The following is a 19239-nucleotide window of genomic DNA, read 5'->3' as shown; positions in this document are numbered from 1 at the left end:
GTGCTGGATTTTTGTTTGTTTGGACACAAAATTTTCCAGAAGAAAGTTGTTTCTGACTTTATCAAGATATAGATTGGTTTTTTGCTTTACTCCCACATACACAAAAGTTTAAATGAACAAGCTCAGGACAATGTTACATGCACATAAAAAAAAATGAGAAAAATGAATGTGGTGCATAATTACACTGCCTATTTATCAGGTGAGACTTCCTAGGACATGAACTGTCCTGTCCCTTGAGAAAGAATTTGTTCCTGCCCTATGAAATGATAATCTTGCTTATGCAGCACAATACTAACTGCTAACTTTTCTATACTCAAGGTCTGTTTCCTGTTTATGGAAATGGAAAAATGTCAATTCTAATCCCACACAGTTTAAAATTTGATGGAAGTATTAGAGAAAACTGCTCATTTGAACAAGTGTAGGATCTATTTTACATATGGCTTCTCTTCATGTCTTCCACTCTAATTTGTGTACACAGCTGAGACGAGAGTTTTTCCTGTCATGAGCATCTGTTTGACTCATAGTATGTGATCTGTCTATCTCTGTGAACTGTTCCAACGGCAGTGCTGAAGCATCTGCCACAGTGGCTCTTTCTCTATAGTGGATTCAAATCTCCTACAGAGGAATTTGAAAGAAGGATGAGGAGAAAAGCAATTCATTGAGCCTCTGCTGATGTTCAGAAAACTTGTTTTTCTTTTACCTTCAATGGTCATCTTCTGGTGACATTTACCTGAGTATGGTGCGCAGTGTTATACCTTTAACTACAGCTCCCTGAGGCCCAGGGTAGAAGCAGCCCATTTCTGTAGTCTCTTTCTGAGAGTCATGACGTATGTTCAGAATTCTTTCTGCTTGTCCTTTTACGGTGCAAACCTTTTTCAATCTGACTTGCATGTTCTTGAGGGCATGATTCAGATCATTTAAGCCATGCAGCTCCTCTCAAGATGATCAGTGGATCATCTTGGCTGACTCCCAGTGATTACAATGGGTAGAAACAGGCAGTCCACAAGCACTAGGCAGGACATGGCACACTCCGTTGACTATACAGTCTCTAGGAGTCTAGATAAGACACCTCAATTTTGCATAGCTTAAAATGTCACTTGAATTTCACTCCCAAAACAAAGTCTTCTTTATGTACACAAATATGGCATTATAAAGGTAAAAACCAAAAGAATTAACTGTATTGACTGCATGAGCTGAATTTATTTTTTTTTCAATCTTTCACAAGTGTCTAAGGAACTTCTCACTGTTCTACTGAACTTCTTTATTCCTCAAATATATTCCTCTTTACTAAGAAATTAAAAGTAGAGAAGAGGTGGCACAGGCTACCTATAAACTCTTGAAATGGTTAGGAAAAACTTCTCTAGATATAAAAATATGGGTTTGAAGTTAAATGAGTACTGCCAAGATCTCTAAGTACAGTCTGTGCTGTCAAAAGGCTGAAGGGCAGTACTCCAGAATGAGCTTTCATTGGTTTGGATCATAGTCAAATCTTTTCTGAGCTAGATATGCATGAAATCAAGAGCCAGTTGCCCTGATCTTGGAATTGCTGTTCAAGGAACTGAGGAAAATATAGTGATAATCTGCACATATAAAAGACCTTTGCTCAAAAAATAACTGTAATGATTTATTCGTTTTTTCTCCATTAGCTGCTCTTCCGAACTCTTGAACAGTTCAGTATTGCTCTTCTACCATATGGCACCACCACATGTTAACTGACCACATCTATAATACTTTTGAATGAAAAAGTATTTGATTTTTTAATTAGTTTTTATTACTTCAAACAGCTTCTCTGCAACAATTTCAGGATGCACTAATAATAACATACTTTTCTTCTCTAAGTAGAATATAATATGCTGCTTTGATGTTTGAACTGAAAGCAATAATCTTAGGTATCTGCCATGATATCTTTGTAGCTTCCAGAAGTGTTTCACTAAACAAAACAAAACAAAACAAACAAACAAAAAAAGTAGTTTTATTAGACTGCAAAATAGGATAGGCTTATTACTTCCTCTGTTACTGCTGTCCTTATGTGTGATTCAGAGAAGATTTTAAAGACATTGGGATATGAAAGTGAGACGTACTAATAGGAGGATGAGTAGAAACATACTTGTGTACAGGAACATAAGCTTCCCTCAGATAATGTTGCCATCATATTTCATAAAAGAACATGAATATTCCAATTTTCATAACACTATATTAGAACTGGACATTTAAGACCTGAGTTCTAGATGCTATAACCTCTCCTACAGAGAAAACAGGCTTAGGAAATAAAGGGAAAATGAAAGAAAAAAATTATATTCTTTCCACAACTACTCTAACTCACCTCAGATCCATTACTAATTTTATTTAACCTTTACAAACAAACAACTTCAAAACAATTATGTTATAGTTTTAAAACATAAAACTGTATACCTCATTCAAGAATATGTTTCACCTTTGACCAAAGATAAAGAGCTAGTGTTGCTTGGTCCTGAACACTGTTATCCCATAAAAAGTTATTTTCATATGTCAATTTAACCAGAAGACTTGCACTATCAAAAACTGATCAGCACTGCTATATGTTACTTTTAGAATATGGATCAATATATTTTGGTGAAATATCTCAAAGACTTAAGCATAATGGGTTTGGATCAATATCCCAGGTTTAACACCCAGTGTTTAAGGTATTTTGTTTTTTCATCTTAGTGTGGATACATTGCATTGTTCTTGAAAAACATGTAAGATTCTATATGTTTTAGACAGATAATATAAATCCTACCACTACATTTAAACGTCTACACTGATGACCTTCATAGCCAATGGAGAGAAACATGACCTTCTAGGAATTTCTATCCAACTACTTAAGGACTGAATGAATTGAGTCCTGCAAAGGCCCACATATTTATTTACTGAGAAAAGCCAGAAGACCAGTTCAGGTATGCATTTCTTCACATGCACCTGGAGTAGAAGATATGAAGAAGAGCAAAAGTTTCAACAGTGCAAGCTCTTATTAACATAAGACATTAATGTTGCCAAAGCATGTGTTTAAAAACTAATGTGACAGAAACTCAACACTCAGATTCCTTTGGTAGATACTTAGGAGGAAGAACAGTATTACACAGCAGGATGTTATAGTGCAATTCCTTCTCCTGCAGGCATATTTTTTTCTTAAATATATATAATGAGTCCTAACAGTCTGATGGAAGGGCTTGCTGGCACTTACGTCTTTTACAAGCCATGCAGCAAAGGTGTCTCTTTTACTTAGGAAAGATTAAACTCAAAACATCACTTTGAGTATATTAAAGATGCAAATGCATTAACTGGACTAGAAAAACATTACATTTCTGTGTGAGATACCACACCTTCATAATAAAAAATCTTTCTGAAACAAAGTGTCTTCAATTTGGTTTTCTCACTCAATGAACTAAGTCAAAAAAGTTAACAACCCTGACTTCTAAATTCACAGCCTTCATTAATTCAGCATAATTTTCACCGAGTGCCCGTATTTGGACAAGTAATGAAGTTAGACCTTGAGAATGCAGTGTTAGAACAGCAACAGCTACAACAAAATGGTCACTTTAATGAATACAGGCCAACTTGTGCTTCCCATCATAAAATCCTAATGGAATACAAGAAGATGAGCTGCTAAGGTAGGTAAGAAATCATAACTTTTATTAAAGAGACCAGACAACGCTGTATTTTTGAAGTAGATGCTCGTAGACTCACAGTTGTGAATGGCATATCAGTTTTACTTCATTAAAGAGAAAATGATGATTCTTTTAACTACAAAAGCAGCAAGAATAATTTGATACAATTGGAAAGAATAATACTAATTTATAGAATAAATAAAGTGAACTGTCATTCTTTGAATGCATTAGCAAAATTATATGAATACCAATTTATCAACCGTATTACATAAATGGCATTAATGAAATTAGACTTTACACAAAATAATTTACAGAATATCCACCATAATAGGACTACAAAGCAAAATTGCTCTTATATAGCAATTATAAGAGCTTAGAACAGCTTACTGCAAACTTCACAATTAGACATATAGAAACTATCAGCGATTTTCTCATATGACTCCCAACCAATTTCCAGATTTCTAAAATCAGTCCTGATTTAGGATAACAGAAGTAACTAAGCCTAATGTGGAGATGTAATAAATAAATAAAATAAAATAAACAGCAGAATCTTAAGTTTCACTAGTATAGATACAGTCAGTGCAAGATGCTCATTGAAAATCTGACCTACAACTGTTGTGAGGAAAGTCGTGAGCTGACAACACATACAAAACAAAGGTGGAAAGGAAAACCTGCAAATGCTGAAGTGCTGAACACTTGCACAGTCATAAGTACTCAAAAGTTTCCTGCCTGGACTAATAAGCCTGCAGTGTTTATTCAGGACTGCTGTGAACACTACAGTGAAAAGAGGACCCCTGAGAAGATTTTTCACAACCCAAAATATTGTTTAAATAATTCAGTGAGAGCTGTTGAATTACATTGCCTTTGCTACAGATGATAAATAATTTGCATTTAAAAATATAAAATGCTTCAGAATATCACTGTATAAGGGATCTTATTGTAAAATATCACTAAACACGTTACTTGAAAGGTATCATATATATAAAAGTTTAATCCAAATAGATTGGATTTCATTTATACGAACTTCAGTGAGGCACAAATACACAAATCTTCTGTCAAGTATAATCACCTATGATTCATATTTATTTTACGTTATGCTTATTTTTGAACTATACAGCATGAATTTTCATTGGTAATAATGTCAAACCTTACTATACAGAAAAAGAGATGACAGATCTTTCTGCCTCCATTGTTGCATTTCATAAACCATGGTAAAGTGGCCCTGAACTCCCTAGGAAAACTTTTAATAGTCAACAGTTCTCTAATGCTAAATTCTGGAGTAAATCTGTGGATTTTTGTTTGTTTGTTTGCTTGCTTTAGGGCTGTGTAAAATGAAAGAACAAAACACTCCAGAATGAAGGTATTATAATGCCAGAATTCAAACTCTTAGAATACCCTTGGTCACTGTTCTTTCTCTTGTCTATCTTTCAGACTTTATAAATGCTAGCAGTTATTCAACACAGCTCAAATCATGCTTTTCAGTTTAAAAGACAATACACTTTGTAAATTATTACCAACTTATTAAAAATAAATTCACCCAGCATTAGAACCCTTCCATTATAACTCCTTCTGTGCATGACAAAGGACAAACAGTACAGAAAACTATGCATTTGCTCAAGTAAACAGAAGGATAACCAGATCATTTATTTACAGGTAATCAAATGCAATACATATTTTTTTGCTTTTAAATAATTAAATAAATTATATTCTGAAATGTCATGAGACTTGTCTAAGTATATACTGAAAACTATATTAACATATTAATAAAAATAATAAAACTATGAAAATAATAAAGCTATATTAACATATAACTATATTATATTATAACATTACTATTATTAAAGCAGGAATTATTTATTATGTGTATACTTCCTGACAAAATAGAGAACAAAACCCACAATTAATGTAAACAAAAGAATCATAACATTTCATTTTTCACCTAATATCAGACTTGGATCTCCTAAAAACAACTGACAGAGGGTTCAGAATTTCAGCCTTTACATAAAGTAAATAGTTTTTATACAATCTATTATCAAACCAGTATTTTTCTTTCTTCTGTTTTTTGCCTTTCTCTGGAATAGTTCAGATTATATCCTTACCTGTAATTCCCAAATTCATTAAGATAACCTAAAAATAATATTTCAAGTTTCTCAAAATAAAAGATATCAAAAAGTTACCTCCAGAAAACCAGCAACTAGACAAATATTGTTATTTTATTATTGAATTACATGTTGATGACAAAAATAGAAATGTCTTTTGTTTTCTGTGATGACACAGAAAAAAATTGTCATAAGACCCTCTCATTTTTCTCACAACCAAAATAGGATCAATATCAACTTAATGGTGTTTCTTTTTGGGGGTGTGGGTGGGAGTGGTAAAACTAATGGATATCGAATTAGATATCGAATATAACCTGAAAACAGCACTTTTCCAAATGCAGGTTTATAAATTGTAATGAAAAAATTCTCCTGAATTCATGGAGGACCTTTGGAGCTACATATTCTTCTTACAGGTCAGATGTCCTGATTCTTCATTACAGCCGAGGTGCCATATGCTGGTGAACCATAGGGATGCTCTTCCAAGTATCCCTAAGGGGGCAGCAGCAGTTCAAAACAATATTTCAGACTTAAGGCATTTGGATTTCTTTCAATTGAAGGTCAAAACAAAACTGTGAACAATTCTGATTCCAATTCCTAATCGTGGGATGCTAGGCTGATTTTGGAATGCTGTTGGTGCTAAGATTTCATGAGTTCATGAGAAGACTAAACATTCACTGTTCTGGGGCAGGCATTGCCAAATTTGGCAGTTGTAAGGACACACAAATTTACAGTTGCTTTTCTCTAAGCATCTGTTGTTTGTCGTTATTGACAATAGCATATTAGGCAAAGCAGTAAAAGCCACAGTTGGCTATTCTTAACATTTCAATTTGCTCAGGCTTTTGTTTTTTTGTGTTTTTTTTTTTTTTGCATAGGTTGCAAGTGGTGCCTTCAATAGTAGTTTCACCTCTGCCTCATTATGATTTGAGAGCTAGCTCAAATAGAAGAAAACTAAGAGGAATTCATTATATCTCTTTACATCACCATTTATCTGCTTTTTTTTGGCTAAGAACTAATTTGGGATTGAACTCTTGTTTCAGAATATTTAAGAGTCTAAGGAGAAAATTCCTTCCCCAGCGTAAGAGCTGTGCTAAAGCTAAACATTTATTTGATGATAGATGCTTATTATAATCATTTTCTAACAGCTTGCTCAGCAATTAAAATCAATCAGGCTGTTTAATTCTTCTTAATTTGGATACTTTTGATATGTGTTTCATATGAAACTCTTCCTTCCAAACTTGATTAGCTGTTTTTAATAATCCCTGTTAGTTCTGAGTCCATCAACATGCATAATTTTATTATTTCCTTCTCTCACATCTATTTTTGTTTCAGTGGAATCACTGGTCTCAAGATGGAAAGTCTACATTCAGCTCTCCTCTGTGGACTTTTAATTCATCCCTGTTCACATTCTAGCCATGTGCTTTGGACAACCAAAACTGTGTAAGTGTCAGTTAAACCACTTAATGAACAAGAAGAAAGCTGGTAAAAGGGCTGGAAAGCAGGTCCTGTGAGGAGAGGCTGAGGACACTTGGGTTGTCTACTCTGGAGAAGAGAAGGCTAAGAAGCGATATCATCATTGTCCTCTACAAATTCCTGAGGAGGGGAAGCAGAGAGGGAGATGCCGGCCTCTTCCATCTGGTAAATGATGATGGAACATGTGGGAATGGCACAAAACTGTGCCAGGAAAGGTTCAGACCGATCATTAGGAAAAATTTCTGTACCATGAGGGTGGTAAAACACTGGAACAGGCTTCTTAGCAAGGTGGTTGATGCCCCATGCCCCATGCCTGTCTGTGTTCAAGAGGCATTTGGATAATGCCCTGATTAATATGTTGTAATTTTTGGTTAGTCCTGAAGTGGTCAGGCAGTTGAACTACATGACCTTTGAAGGTCCCTTCCAACTGAACTCTTCTCTTCTCTTGAACAACATGAATACAGCAATTTAGGGATTCTTATCTCAGTTTTGATAAAAGTGTGAACCTACACCATGTAACAGGCTAGACCCAGAACAAGCTCTAGTTTCTGAATTAAGGGCCAAATTGTCATGATATTATGGTTATTTTAAAAAATAAATAAATAAGCCAAAAAGGAAGCAGCTGAAGCACGTGAAATGTAAACTGTTAGGAAAGCTTTCATTTAAATAATACCCCCTTTTTTTTTTTTTTTGATCTGTTCCCATCCAATCTTGATGGTATGAAATATGGCAAAAGCTACAAGATTTAACTGAGATATGGTATTACAGCTAGCTGTTAAAACTCTAAACAACTTCCTTTAAAAAATGCACAAAAGGACAAAGAAGAGCACCAAAGATTTTATTTATTCATTTTTACCATATCCATCTTCTGTCTCCAGGGCTTATTTGCAGTTGTTTGTTTGTTTGTTTGTTTGTTTTTGCAAGGATTTATTTGCAAGGCTGTTTGCAGTTTTAAACACAGATACAGCAAACTCTTCCAGTGCTGATACACATGCACCAGCATTATGTAGCCTATGGAATTGCTTCCCATGTCAGGCCTAAAATTGCAGTCATCAACAGCTATGGTACATGATTTTTAAACAGAAAGCAAAAACAGAGAGAGATGAAGAATGTCACAACAGATAAAAACCATTTACATTCAATTAGTTTGAACAATACTGATTTTCCCCTCCTCTCCCTGAGTAGCCAGAAATACTACACAGACAAATTCACTAGTGTCTCTGTGTGTGTGTGTGTGTGTTTGTGTAGGGTAGGGAAGAGAAAGTTCACAGGTTCAGGTGTTCTGTATTTACAGAGAAAAGTGGTGATGTCTGCTCATGTCATTATTGCTTCTAAAATGTCACAGTATTCTGGGATCATGAGAACAGAAGTTGAGCAACTCAAGATTTAGATAATTCTAGACTGAGAATCAGAAGGCTGAAGCAGCTCTTATGAGGTTATCCAATTCACATTGGTATCTCTAAGGAAAAAAATTTTTTTGCTGCATTGTTTCTCAGTACCTTGCTCTGCCTGTTATTAAACATCTTCATGCAGGCAAATACCAGACCTGAAACTACCAGCTTTTGTCGCTTACCATCCCCACCACTAGAAATTTCTCCCAAGTACTGGCGGAGAAGGACCTGGGAGTACTGGTTGATAGTCAGCTGAATATGAGCCAGCAGTGTGCTTAGGTGGCCAAGAAGGCCAACAGCATCCTGGCTTGCATAAGAAGCAGTGTGGCCAGCAGGGCTAGGGAAGTGATCGTCCCCCTGTACTCAGCTCTGGTGAGGCCGCACCTCAAGTACTGTGTTCAGTTTTGGGCCCCTTGCTACAAGAAGGACATCAATTTGCTCGAGCGAGTCCAGAGAAGGGCGACAAAGCTGGTGAGGGGCCTGGAGAACAAGTCCTACGAGGAGCGGCTGAGGGAGCTGGGATTGTTCAGCCTGGAGAAAAGGAGGCTCAGGGACAACCTTATCACTCTTTATAAGTACATTAACGGAGGCTATAGCGAGGTGGGGGTTGGTCTATTCTCCCATGTGCCTGGTGACAGGACGAGGGGGAATGGGCTAAAGTTGCACCAGGGGAGTTTTAGGTTGGATATTAGAAAGAACTTCTTTACTGAGAGGGTTGTTAGGCATCGGAATGGGCTGCCCAGGGAAGCGGTGGAGTCACCATCCCTGGAGGTCTTTAAAAGACGTTTAGATGTTGAACTTAGCGATATGGTTTAGTGGAAGACTTGTTAATGTTAGGTCAGAGGTTGGACTCGATGATCTTGAGGTCTCTTCTAACCTAGACAATTCTTTGATTCTGTGATTCTGTAATATTTAATCATGTTATAATTTACATGTTACGTGTCCTAACCATTATAGAAACAGATAATAGCTACTTTTCTTCCCCTTAGCAACAGCCTGCTTGCGCTTTGCTTTTTCTCCCATCACTCTTTCTTTTCCAGGTTAAACAGGTCCAGATATTTCATTCCTTTTATATAAACTGAGTTTCCTAGATTCTTGATTGCTCTCATAATGCTCCTGGGAATACTCTTCAAGTTTGCCTTTTTTTTTTTTTCTGAAAAACCTGTAACTGGGATTATGCTGAATTTCATCAAGATGATTTTGAACCACTTGCCCTACTTTTTGTATTTGTATTCATTTTGTCCCTTCTAAATTGGACTGATTCATTGATCCATTCCGACTGTCATTTTCCAGCACAATACATGGAGCAGATTAGGAACCTTTCTTACTTGAACATATTCTCCTTGCGTCTAAATTTGCAGAATTTAAATGTGTTGAAAGTGTTTCTGAGACACAGTTTGACTTTCCATAACCCAAGAGAATACTTCAGGCACTGCACATCTGATCTGTACTCCTGCCCTGAACTCTTGTGTTACATGTGCCTTGTTTTGATAGCAAGCACACGGAACTGCCTAAGAATAAAAGTGCCCATTTTTCCATAGCTTAGCAATTCAGTAGTAATATTAAGAAAAAAATAAATGATTTCAGGATGTGCAGGATGGACATTTTTCCCCTTCAGTTATAAAAGAACAAATAAAAAAAAAATAAAATGAAAATAGGACATTTTGACTGAGTAACAAGGCAAAATGAATGGGAGGAATGGGAGGAAGAGGACAGTCATACAGCTACTGAAGCAGAAGAATATGCATCGTGATATAGTGTACAAGTAGAGGTGCTGAGTTGTGAAAACTAATCTACAGGCTTCAGCTCCAGCTGATAACCTAGAGTAACCCAGAGCATTCTGCTCTTCTGGTTTTAATCAGTTCTCTCTACTTCTAAATATTATCTACATAGTACTGTTAGCTCTTTCAGAAAGTTAACATTAAAATTTAGAGATAAAGTCAATATAAAAATAATATCTACTTTTATATAAAAATAAAATACTTTAGTAAGGAAATGTATAAGTTAAATTAAAATCAAGGAAGTCTTTCATTTAAGATATGGAATTCTTGTCACCGCCTATATCTTTAAGTTGAGCCACAAATAAATTGTGCTAATTAATTATTTTAATCAAATAAAATTACTTTTAAAAACCACTGTAGTCTAGAATTTAATGAGATGTTTCATTGATGTAAAAGGACTGAAGCTTCTAATCATACTTCTTAAAATATAACAGTGTAATAATAGTAACAATATAATAATACATGTATAATGACTAAAATGTAATAGTACTGTATAATAATATAGTTTTGAAAATATATAATATATGGATAGTAAGCCCACCTGCATATAAAAATTAGAATACAAGAAATTTTTTCTTAGGAAATCTGTAATTACAAGATGTTTACTTCAAATTCTTACTGAGACATTTAGTAAGAGTACTATAACTCACTTGGGAAAAAGCATGAAAATAAAAGCCAGGATATAAAGTTGAAATTAAATCTGAAATACAGGTATCTAAGAAAGGATAATTCATCCTGAGAAGATTGTTGACAAATTAGGACAATGAGAGTGCCAAGGGTCAACCACTTATTGGGCCTTAGTGCTTGCAAAGCACTACCCAAGATGATAAACTAAAGCAGATCTCTAGCTGTTTGCTGAAAGGGTATGTACTGTTTTCTTAGACATCACTAATCAATACATTATAGTTCCTACATAACCTATTTAGAGATGCCTGAATCCTAAAATCATAGAATTATTTAGGTTGGAAAAGACCTTCAAGATCATTGAGTCCAACCATCAAGCTGACTTACTGAGTACCATCACTAAAGCACGTCTCAGGGCCACATCCACGTTCTTAAATAGAATAATTGAATAACTACGGTTGGAAAAGACCTGCAAGATCATGTGGACCAACCATCACCCTACTACCAATGTCACCCACTAAACCATGTCCCTAAGCACCAGGGGATGGGGACTCCACCACTTCCCTGGGCAGCCTGTTGTGACGCTTGACCACCCTCTCCTTTTCTGCTGGGCAGCTTTACAGTCATTCTTCCCCAAGCCCATACTGCTGCATCGGGTTATTGTGACCCAAGAGCAGCACCCAGTTGCACCCAGCCTTGCTGAGTGACTTGCAACTGGATGCAGCCCATTGACGCAGCCTATCCAGATCCCTCTGCAGAGCTTTCATACCTTCAGTTGTCCTGCCTAACTCAGTATTGTCTGCAAACTTTCTGAAGATACATTTGATTCCTTCATCCAGATCACTGATAAAAATGTTAAGCAAAACTGGACCCAGTGCTGAGCCTTGGTGACTGGCTGCCAAGAGGATTAGACTCCACTATGACTTCTGGCCATCCAGCCAGTTCTTCACCCAACAAGCTGTATACCTGTCCATGCCAGGAGCAACCAGTTTCTACAAGAGAATACTGTGGCAACCACTGTCCAACTCTTTACTAAAATCCAGGTAGACAACATGAACAGCCTCATCTACTAAGCCCATAATCTTCTTCTCATATAAGGAGATAAGGTTAGTCAGGCAGGACCTGCTTTTCATAAACCCATGCTGAAGATGCAGACTGTCAGTGCCTGATCTGATTAGTACCAGCTATCTCCCATTTTACTAACACACCTTTATAGCCTTTATCCACCTTCTTTGATACTACCTCATCTTGGTAATAAGAGTATGATCTTTATAAAACGTAATTGCAATGAACCTCTCAATATTTTCATCTGTCACCACAAGTTCAGAGAAATACTTGTTTTCTTGATGAGAGCAATAAAGCAAAAACACATATCTCATTTCTCTGAAAATCCATCTGACATTCACAAATGATAGTGTCTTGTAAGTCGTGAAACATATCGATTCCAGAGATATGCATCCAGGAGCCTAGCAGTTTATTTTTATCTCTTCTTTGCCATTGCTACTGAGTGATGTCTCCCAGGCTAGTGCATACATAAAACAATACAGGTGTTTCACCTTTAAAACATTTTATCTTAGTGTCTTAACTTATGGTGCTCTCCTGAGACACCACATATATTAAGAGATTAGTTCATTCTTCAGAGCCAGAGAAAGTTTTAAGCAAACAGCTTGTCTGATATCACAAACTCTGTATTAAAAGGAGCACTTTATAAAGATCATCCCTGAAAAGAAAAATCCATATTCATTTTTTCCAACTATAAATGCCAGTCCATCTTCTCCTAACCAGCATATGGTTAAGCTCCATAAATTTGATGCAGAAATGTCTGAGGACCAGTAATATTCTTTTTTTCTTTAAAACATAAATACAGGTTGTTTTTTAATTCTGTTTATAGATGAGGCCTGAGAGAAGGAAACCCATGCTGACTTGTTTTCCAAATGGGCTTTGACATATACCCAGAGAAACAATGCACTTGACTCCACTTGGCTAATTTAGAGCAATGAGAAATACAGAAGGAAAGACAGAAGTGAGTTAAAAAGGTACCTTCTTACAACATCTTCTCCATTCCAACACGGGAGTCCATCAGCAGCTGCCAACTCATTACCGCACAGCTGATCAGCCAGTCCGCCGTAAAAGGCTCTGTAGAGCCGGAGGTGGCTGATAAATTCTCTGCACAGAGGAACATGGGAAACAATAGACAGTGTCAATCAATAACATTAAGCAGTACTGCTATTGTGCATGTCTACGAGAAGATACAGAATATGCTTTTTCTAATGTTCTCTCCTGGTTCCAATGATGTTTTAAACCAATTTGTCAATTTCTTATTACCTAAGTTAGATTCTCTCTGACACATTTCAGTAGTTTACAGACTTGATACTCTTATTGTCAAAATTAAACAATTTACTCATGCTCTGGAATGTGAGTTATTTTCCTCCACCCTGAAATTTTCTTGCATAATTTTGATACAGCTTGCAATACTACACTTGTACAAATGTAATAAAAAATGATCCAAAGGAAAGCATAGCAAATAAAAAAACAGGTGTATATTAATGTCATCTGTTTTTCAGCGCTACCAACTGGTCCCCTACAGTCCTACAAGTACAAGAAAGAGTATTGGTGAGAGTTATGGAGTAATTCAAGATTTAGGTAGAATGGGTTTAAGATGTAGATGTTAAATATTTAGTGGATATTTAAATTACTGTCTGCCAAAAGACATCAATTTTATCTTGTTATGCTGCTAAATTATAAATTATGTATTGCTATTTTAAAGAATTGCCAAGTTGCCCAGAGCTAATGATAAGGTTTTGCACTTAAATCAAAACAAATGAATGACTTTTTAGCTAGTATGTTTGTAACTGGATTGAGATATTTATGTTTATAAATTGTTTGCTTATGTATTGAAAATCTCTTCCTGGGAGACCCATTCCTGCTGTGAAAAATTAAAATACTTATTTATTCTGGTTTAGAATATCACAGTATACTGAGTTATCTGTGACCCGCAGGCATGAAGAAGAAAGGTACCGACAAATGCTGTACTCATTGCTCTATGAGCCAGCAAGTTTCTCATTATGCTAACTTCTTGAACGCTGTCTGGAATTTTTTAAAAAAAAAAAAAAAAGAAAATAGCTCTAAAAGTTCTAGACATTTCATTACATTTAGTTAACACAGATCTAAAATGGCATATGGAATTAAATTTTTAATTTTTGCTTACTCAAAATTAACACAAATAAAACATGAGTAATTTTATATATTTTGTCATTGAAAAAGCCACTTTTTAATTGTAATTGTAGGGCAAATATTCTACACAAAGCACAGTGATTCAGATTTACTATGATTATTTAAGGGGATCTAAGTGCATTACTGTTCTGAAACTACTGTTCTGAAAATCTCAGGTAGGGTCTTTTTTGACTATTCATCATGTAATTGTATATGCACAGTTTATTTTAAGTATATAAATATGATTCACATACACTTTCCCAACCACAGATAGTTGTATCCTGTATTGTTCCATCCCCCAAATTGCATATAGTGTGCATAATATGTTTGCAGATTTCCTCCATATCCCATTGAGGGGGATTGATTTTGATTTTGACTATGCGTTGTGTTTATGTTCTGGATGAATACTAGTGATTAAAGTCTTCTCATAATAAATAGTTGAAATTTCTTCTTCTGTACAATCAATCCATGTATTATAAAGAAATGGAAATGAATACAGCTGCTACAATATCTTATACCAAACTGCGTTGTAACAGAAAGGTCAGTTATTTAGTTTATTAGCAGATGCATCCTGAGGCAAAGCCGAAGTTAATACAGAAGTAATAACTGATTTCAGCCCCTGTAGATGTCTGACCAAAGTAGTTAGAAGGGCAGATGGTTTGAATGTCAATTTTCACATCAACATCTTTTAGACCAGATAGCATGTAATTATAGGCAGCTGAGCACAAATGTGCAATTGCAGTCAGTGCAAGCTACAAACATTTCTTATCTGTTTGGCAATGTTTTTGTTTGTTTTTGTTCTTACAATTTTATTCTCCTTGTTATAACCTGTCTGCAAAGCTAAGGTTTGGAGAAAAAATCATTATGTATTTTTAAGATTGTATGTTATTTTGTAATGTTCTGCTTAGCAATTTCAAAAATTCATCTGACATTTTTAAGTGTCAAAAGCAAAGTGGAATTTCCTTTTCTTCTTGTACCACATAGTGCTTGAAAACACTTGCCTAAGGTGTTGATGTTTAAATTGATGGTGTTTCTGATAGTGAAAATTATTTAGGAAAAGTTCAGGCAGTAGTCCAACATGTACATTGTTCTTTAATGCACATGTACATGTAAACTTTCATCTGCAGCTGGATTTGAGAAATATTAGGAAACTGGGGAACTCTTGGGAGTCACACATTTAATGGAGTCCTTTTGTTCACTTGTTTTTTTCCTAAGATAATTCTCATTGATCAAGCCTCCACCATTTGGGAGAAGCCTATTCTTTTCTGCTAAAGTTTGTGAAAGTTGCAGAGAGCAACCCTGTTGCCAGAGGTAAACAGGTCGGAAGGTAAAAAAAGCAGAGTTTGACTGGGAGAACCATGCTTCCTTAAAAGCAGGCTGTAAGGTTGCTGAAGTTGCTCTTCTGTTGCCATGCAGTTGCCATGGGAATATGGCAAATATAAATATAATATGGCAAATATAAAGTGATTGTGACTAATAAGGAAGAAGGGGTGATCCAGGAGATAGCAAGGGAAGATGATATGGACTATGAAGTTGCTAAACTGAAATTTCTGCCAGTGCATCTCAAAAACTTTTTTTTCTCATTCTACACCCCCCAGCTTTTTGGTGTAGTACCTGTTGCAAGCCATTAAATGGTTCCAGCATCTCAGACAGGAATAAACCATGGCAAAACAACATTGTTTTCTGCAGCCCACTGGCTCTGGTGTCCCATATGATCTCCCTGAGGTCCACCCAGACACTATTTTTTTGAATCAGAACGGTCCCAGATGAATTGAGATATTAGAATGCAATTTTGTGTTTGCAGAGTGCTAGCATTGAGTAAACATCAGGAACTTGCTTAGGAACATAAAGAACATTGCACTAGCTAGAATGGTCTGCCTTTGAAGCTCAGAGGCACATTTTCTTCTCCAGACATCAGAAATGAGTAATTATTACTTGGAATTCTCTCATTTCAGTCTCCTTTTGCACTACAAACTCAAATGAAAGAAAAAGAGGCCAAAGAAACCATCTCTGTACTTTAGTGGACACTGTGATGGGAATGAAATTTCTGATTTTTCCTTTGCATATGATTTGCATTAATAGAGCCTTTAATCTCACCAGTAATACTATCCTTACTCCTTACAGTGCAATTACTCCTTGCAGGCATTAAAGACTTGATTCATTTGTCTAAAGATAGAATATCTGGTGGCCTTTAAGGTGCCTTCAGCTATCTGAGATCTCTGCACAAGGCTGCAACATATGGCAAAACTTACAGGACACCTGTATCCTTCTGGGAAGCAGAAGATCAGTTGAGATACCTTAGGGCATCCTCAAATGGCACTGAACTCATGCTGTTGTGTGGGCAGCTGAACTGAGTCCTCCTCCCCACTGAATATAATGGCAGCTTAAACACTTAGCTCCTACACAGTTAGGGAAAGTTTACGCTGTAATGCTGAACCAGATATAAATCAAATACCTAAGTTTTGTAGTCACCTGAATTCACTATGTACTGGCTAAAGAGCCAAAGAAAAAAATCAGCAGGATTTGCTTCAATAAGAACTTCAAGACTTAAACCTAAATGCTTATTTTTCTCGTTTATCACAATAGAAAGGTATGTAAGAATGAAGTCATTACGTTTTTTGTCTTATCAATTTGTACAGTCTTCTGGTAAAAGGGACAATCAGGTCTTGACAGATGCAGTAATACCCAATGATGTGCCATTTAAATGTAATTTGAAAATTTACACACAGAGTTGATATTCTTATTCATATTCATATTTTAGTTATCCACTCTTTTAAATATTTCAAAACACACCAAATGAACCCACTCATACATCCATTATACTGGAAAACATAAAGTCATAAAGTCATAAAATGACTCTTTTCAAAATGTAACTGAGCAGACTGTGTTGCTGAAATGCTTCATTCTTTGCATGCCACTGCACTGAATATAAGCTATTCTGTTGTAAAATTAATGGCTTACTTTATTCTTTCTTTCTGGCTGTAAAACTAATGTCTTACTTTCTTCTGTTGGCAAGGGTTTCTTCACTGTCTCTTGAGAACATCTTCAGCCCTTCATTATCTTTGTTCTGATCAAAAGAGCAACTTGGAGACTGTGCAGGCTTCCTTACAGGAGGGCCACATACCTTGTTCACCTAAAAGAAAAAAAGTCATTAGAAGGAAAGAAGATATGTAAGCAAAAAATATTACATATCCCTCAATTCAGTTTAAGTCCATTTTAACAAGAAAGAAAGTCTATGGACATATGATAAATATCAGCTACAAAAATATCATTAATTATCATATTTGTCAACAGTATGTCTATAACGAATGCAGTAAACACAATTCTATTTCATTTTGTAAAAGAAAAGAACAAACAAAATTACTCCTTTTGAAGGAATATAAAGTGTGTAAGCAAGTCACCACATGTATTTTATTGAATGTGGCTTTTTTGCCTTTTATCAAGAAACTGTATTGTTATGCAGACAGCGACAGTAACTTCAGAGATCAGAATGTGTTGTGAACAGCAGCATATTTCCATTTTTCTGTATTACACCCTAATCACATTTTTTAATATGTATTGAACTCTGTGATTTCTTTCAGGGTTGATGAATTATTATGGCACGTTCAGCATAGTTATTCAGAGCATATAGTGAACACTTAGCATGGTGTAAACCTGCATTACAACTTTGCGAGATGTAAATTTAATGATCCAAGATGCACGTTTAATGATTCAGACCATAGATGTTGAAAACACCAAGGGATTTTGTATGCCTGGTTTTCTGATCCAGATGTCAATAGATACATGTTCACATGAATTCCCATTTTCTTCTTTGTAAAATGTGATAGTGAGCATTTTGTGCTATACATGATACCAGTTCATGTTCATTGCTCATTATTCTTCCTAGTCACTGAAGAAAAATAATTAGTGCCATACATATTTATTAAGCAAGAGATACTTGACGGCGAGGATCACATCAGAAAGTATGTTAAGCAGACTGAAGGGCACGTATCTTCTTTAACCTAGCATGTATGCAGTACCAAAAAACTAATACTGCATGTGATTTATTAAAACTCAGTTTTGATAGTCAGCCTTCTTAAAAAGGGCTTTGGGCTCTACAATAGGTATTCAGTTTTTGAAACACAAACACAAGCAGTGAGCGTCAGATCCAGATGTTTGGGAAGGAGCACCTCTCCCATGCCAGGCACAGGTTATGTGTGTAGGTTGTGCTGACTTTGGCCCTTGGATGTCTGAAAGAGATGCCACAGCTGTCCTGGCACTCTCAGAGACTAACTGCAGGGTGTGAGCCTGTGAGGGACAGAGAAACACGGTGTCAGCGATTTACCAGCTAATACAGGCTCTAAGGAGGTGAGTAATGCTCCTTTAGGAAAGAGGAAAAGGAAAAGGGGAAAAGGAAAAGGGAAATTTAGCTCCAGTTGTAATAAACTGAAAAAAACATGTATTTGTTGCTCCATATGTATTCCTATTGCTCCCCTATGAAGGCAGGAGAATCCACAGATATCTATATTCCTTGAATTTAAATTTAAATGTCTTTAAGTTTTACTCAACTAAAATGAAAAAATAAAGAAAATCAGTAGTTCTTACAGTCCTAGTGGCTTGCAGTACGGACAGTGTTCATTTTTTACATTATATGGCTGCTTCAAAATACTATCTCATGACCTTTCTCTCTGTTTACTTACTTTGAGTGAATGTCTCAAGAAATGCATAGTATGATTTGGGGAATTTTGCATTCACTGATACATTTACAAATAAACCTTAGTTTCAAATATAGAATCTTTAAAAAAAAAATAATCTTATATAAGCTTTACATACATATCTATGGAATATTCTGAAAATACCAGTAGTTAAATTGTAAAAAGTGCCTGTACAGGAGCACACACACCTCTGCAATTCCCACAAAGAAGTACACGCCAGTAGTCATACTGCTGAGAGCTGTTATATTAATGATAGCAACATCTCTTGCAGCTGAAAGTTAGCTCACTAACCTTTAGCAAAGTCACTTCCTTCTTCAGAGTTTCTACAAGGTGAGCTACTT

At 35.8% G+C, this 19239-nt stretch overlaps 1 protein-coding gene across 1 annotated transcript in view; it reads right to left on the bottom strand.

Moving 5' to 3' along the window:
• GPC5 (glypican 5) overlaps positions 1-19239 on the bottom strand; it is a gene marked incomplete at both ends in the record, with an annotated part of 755978 nt that overhangs the window by 591783 nt on the left and 144956 nt on the right. Inside the window, 2 exons of the mRNA XM_082784520.1 lie at positions 13032-13157; positions 17204-17337. Of these exons, the coding sequence (XP_082640646.1) occupies positions 13032-13157; positions 17204-17337 (260 nt within the window). The remainder of the gene's footprint in view (positions 1-13031; positions 13158-17203; positions 17338-19239) is intronic.

Source organism: Aythya marila (assembly GCF_965140915.1).
Source record: "Aythya marila genome assembly, chromosome: 1".
NCBI lineage: Eukaryota > Metazoa > Chordata > Aves > Anseriformes > Anatidae > Aythya > Aythya marila.
Note: the sequence above shows the minus strand (reverse complement) of the source record. Positions and strands in the feature narration are given on the sequence as shown.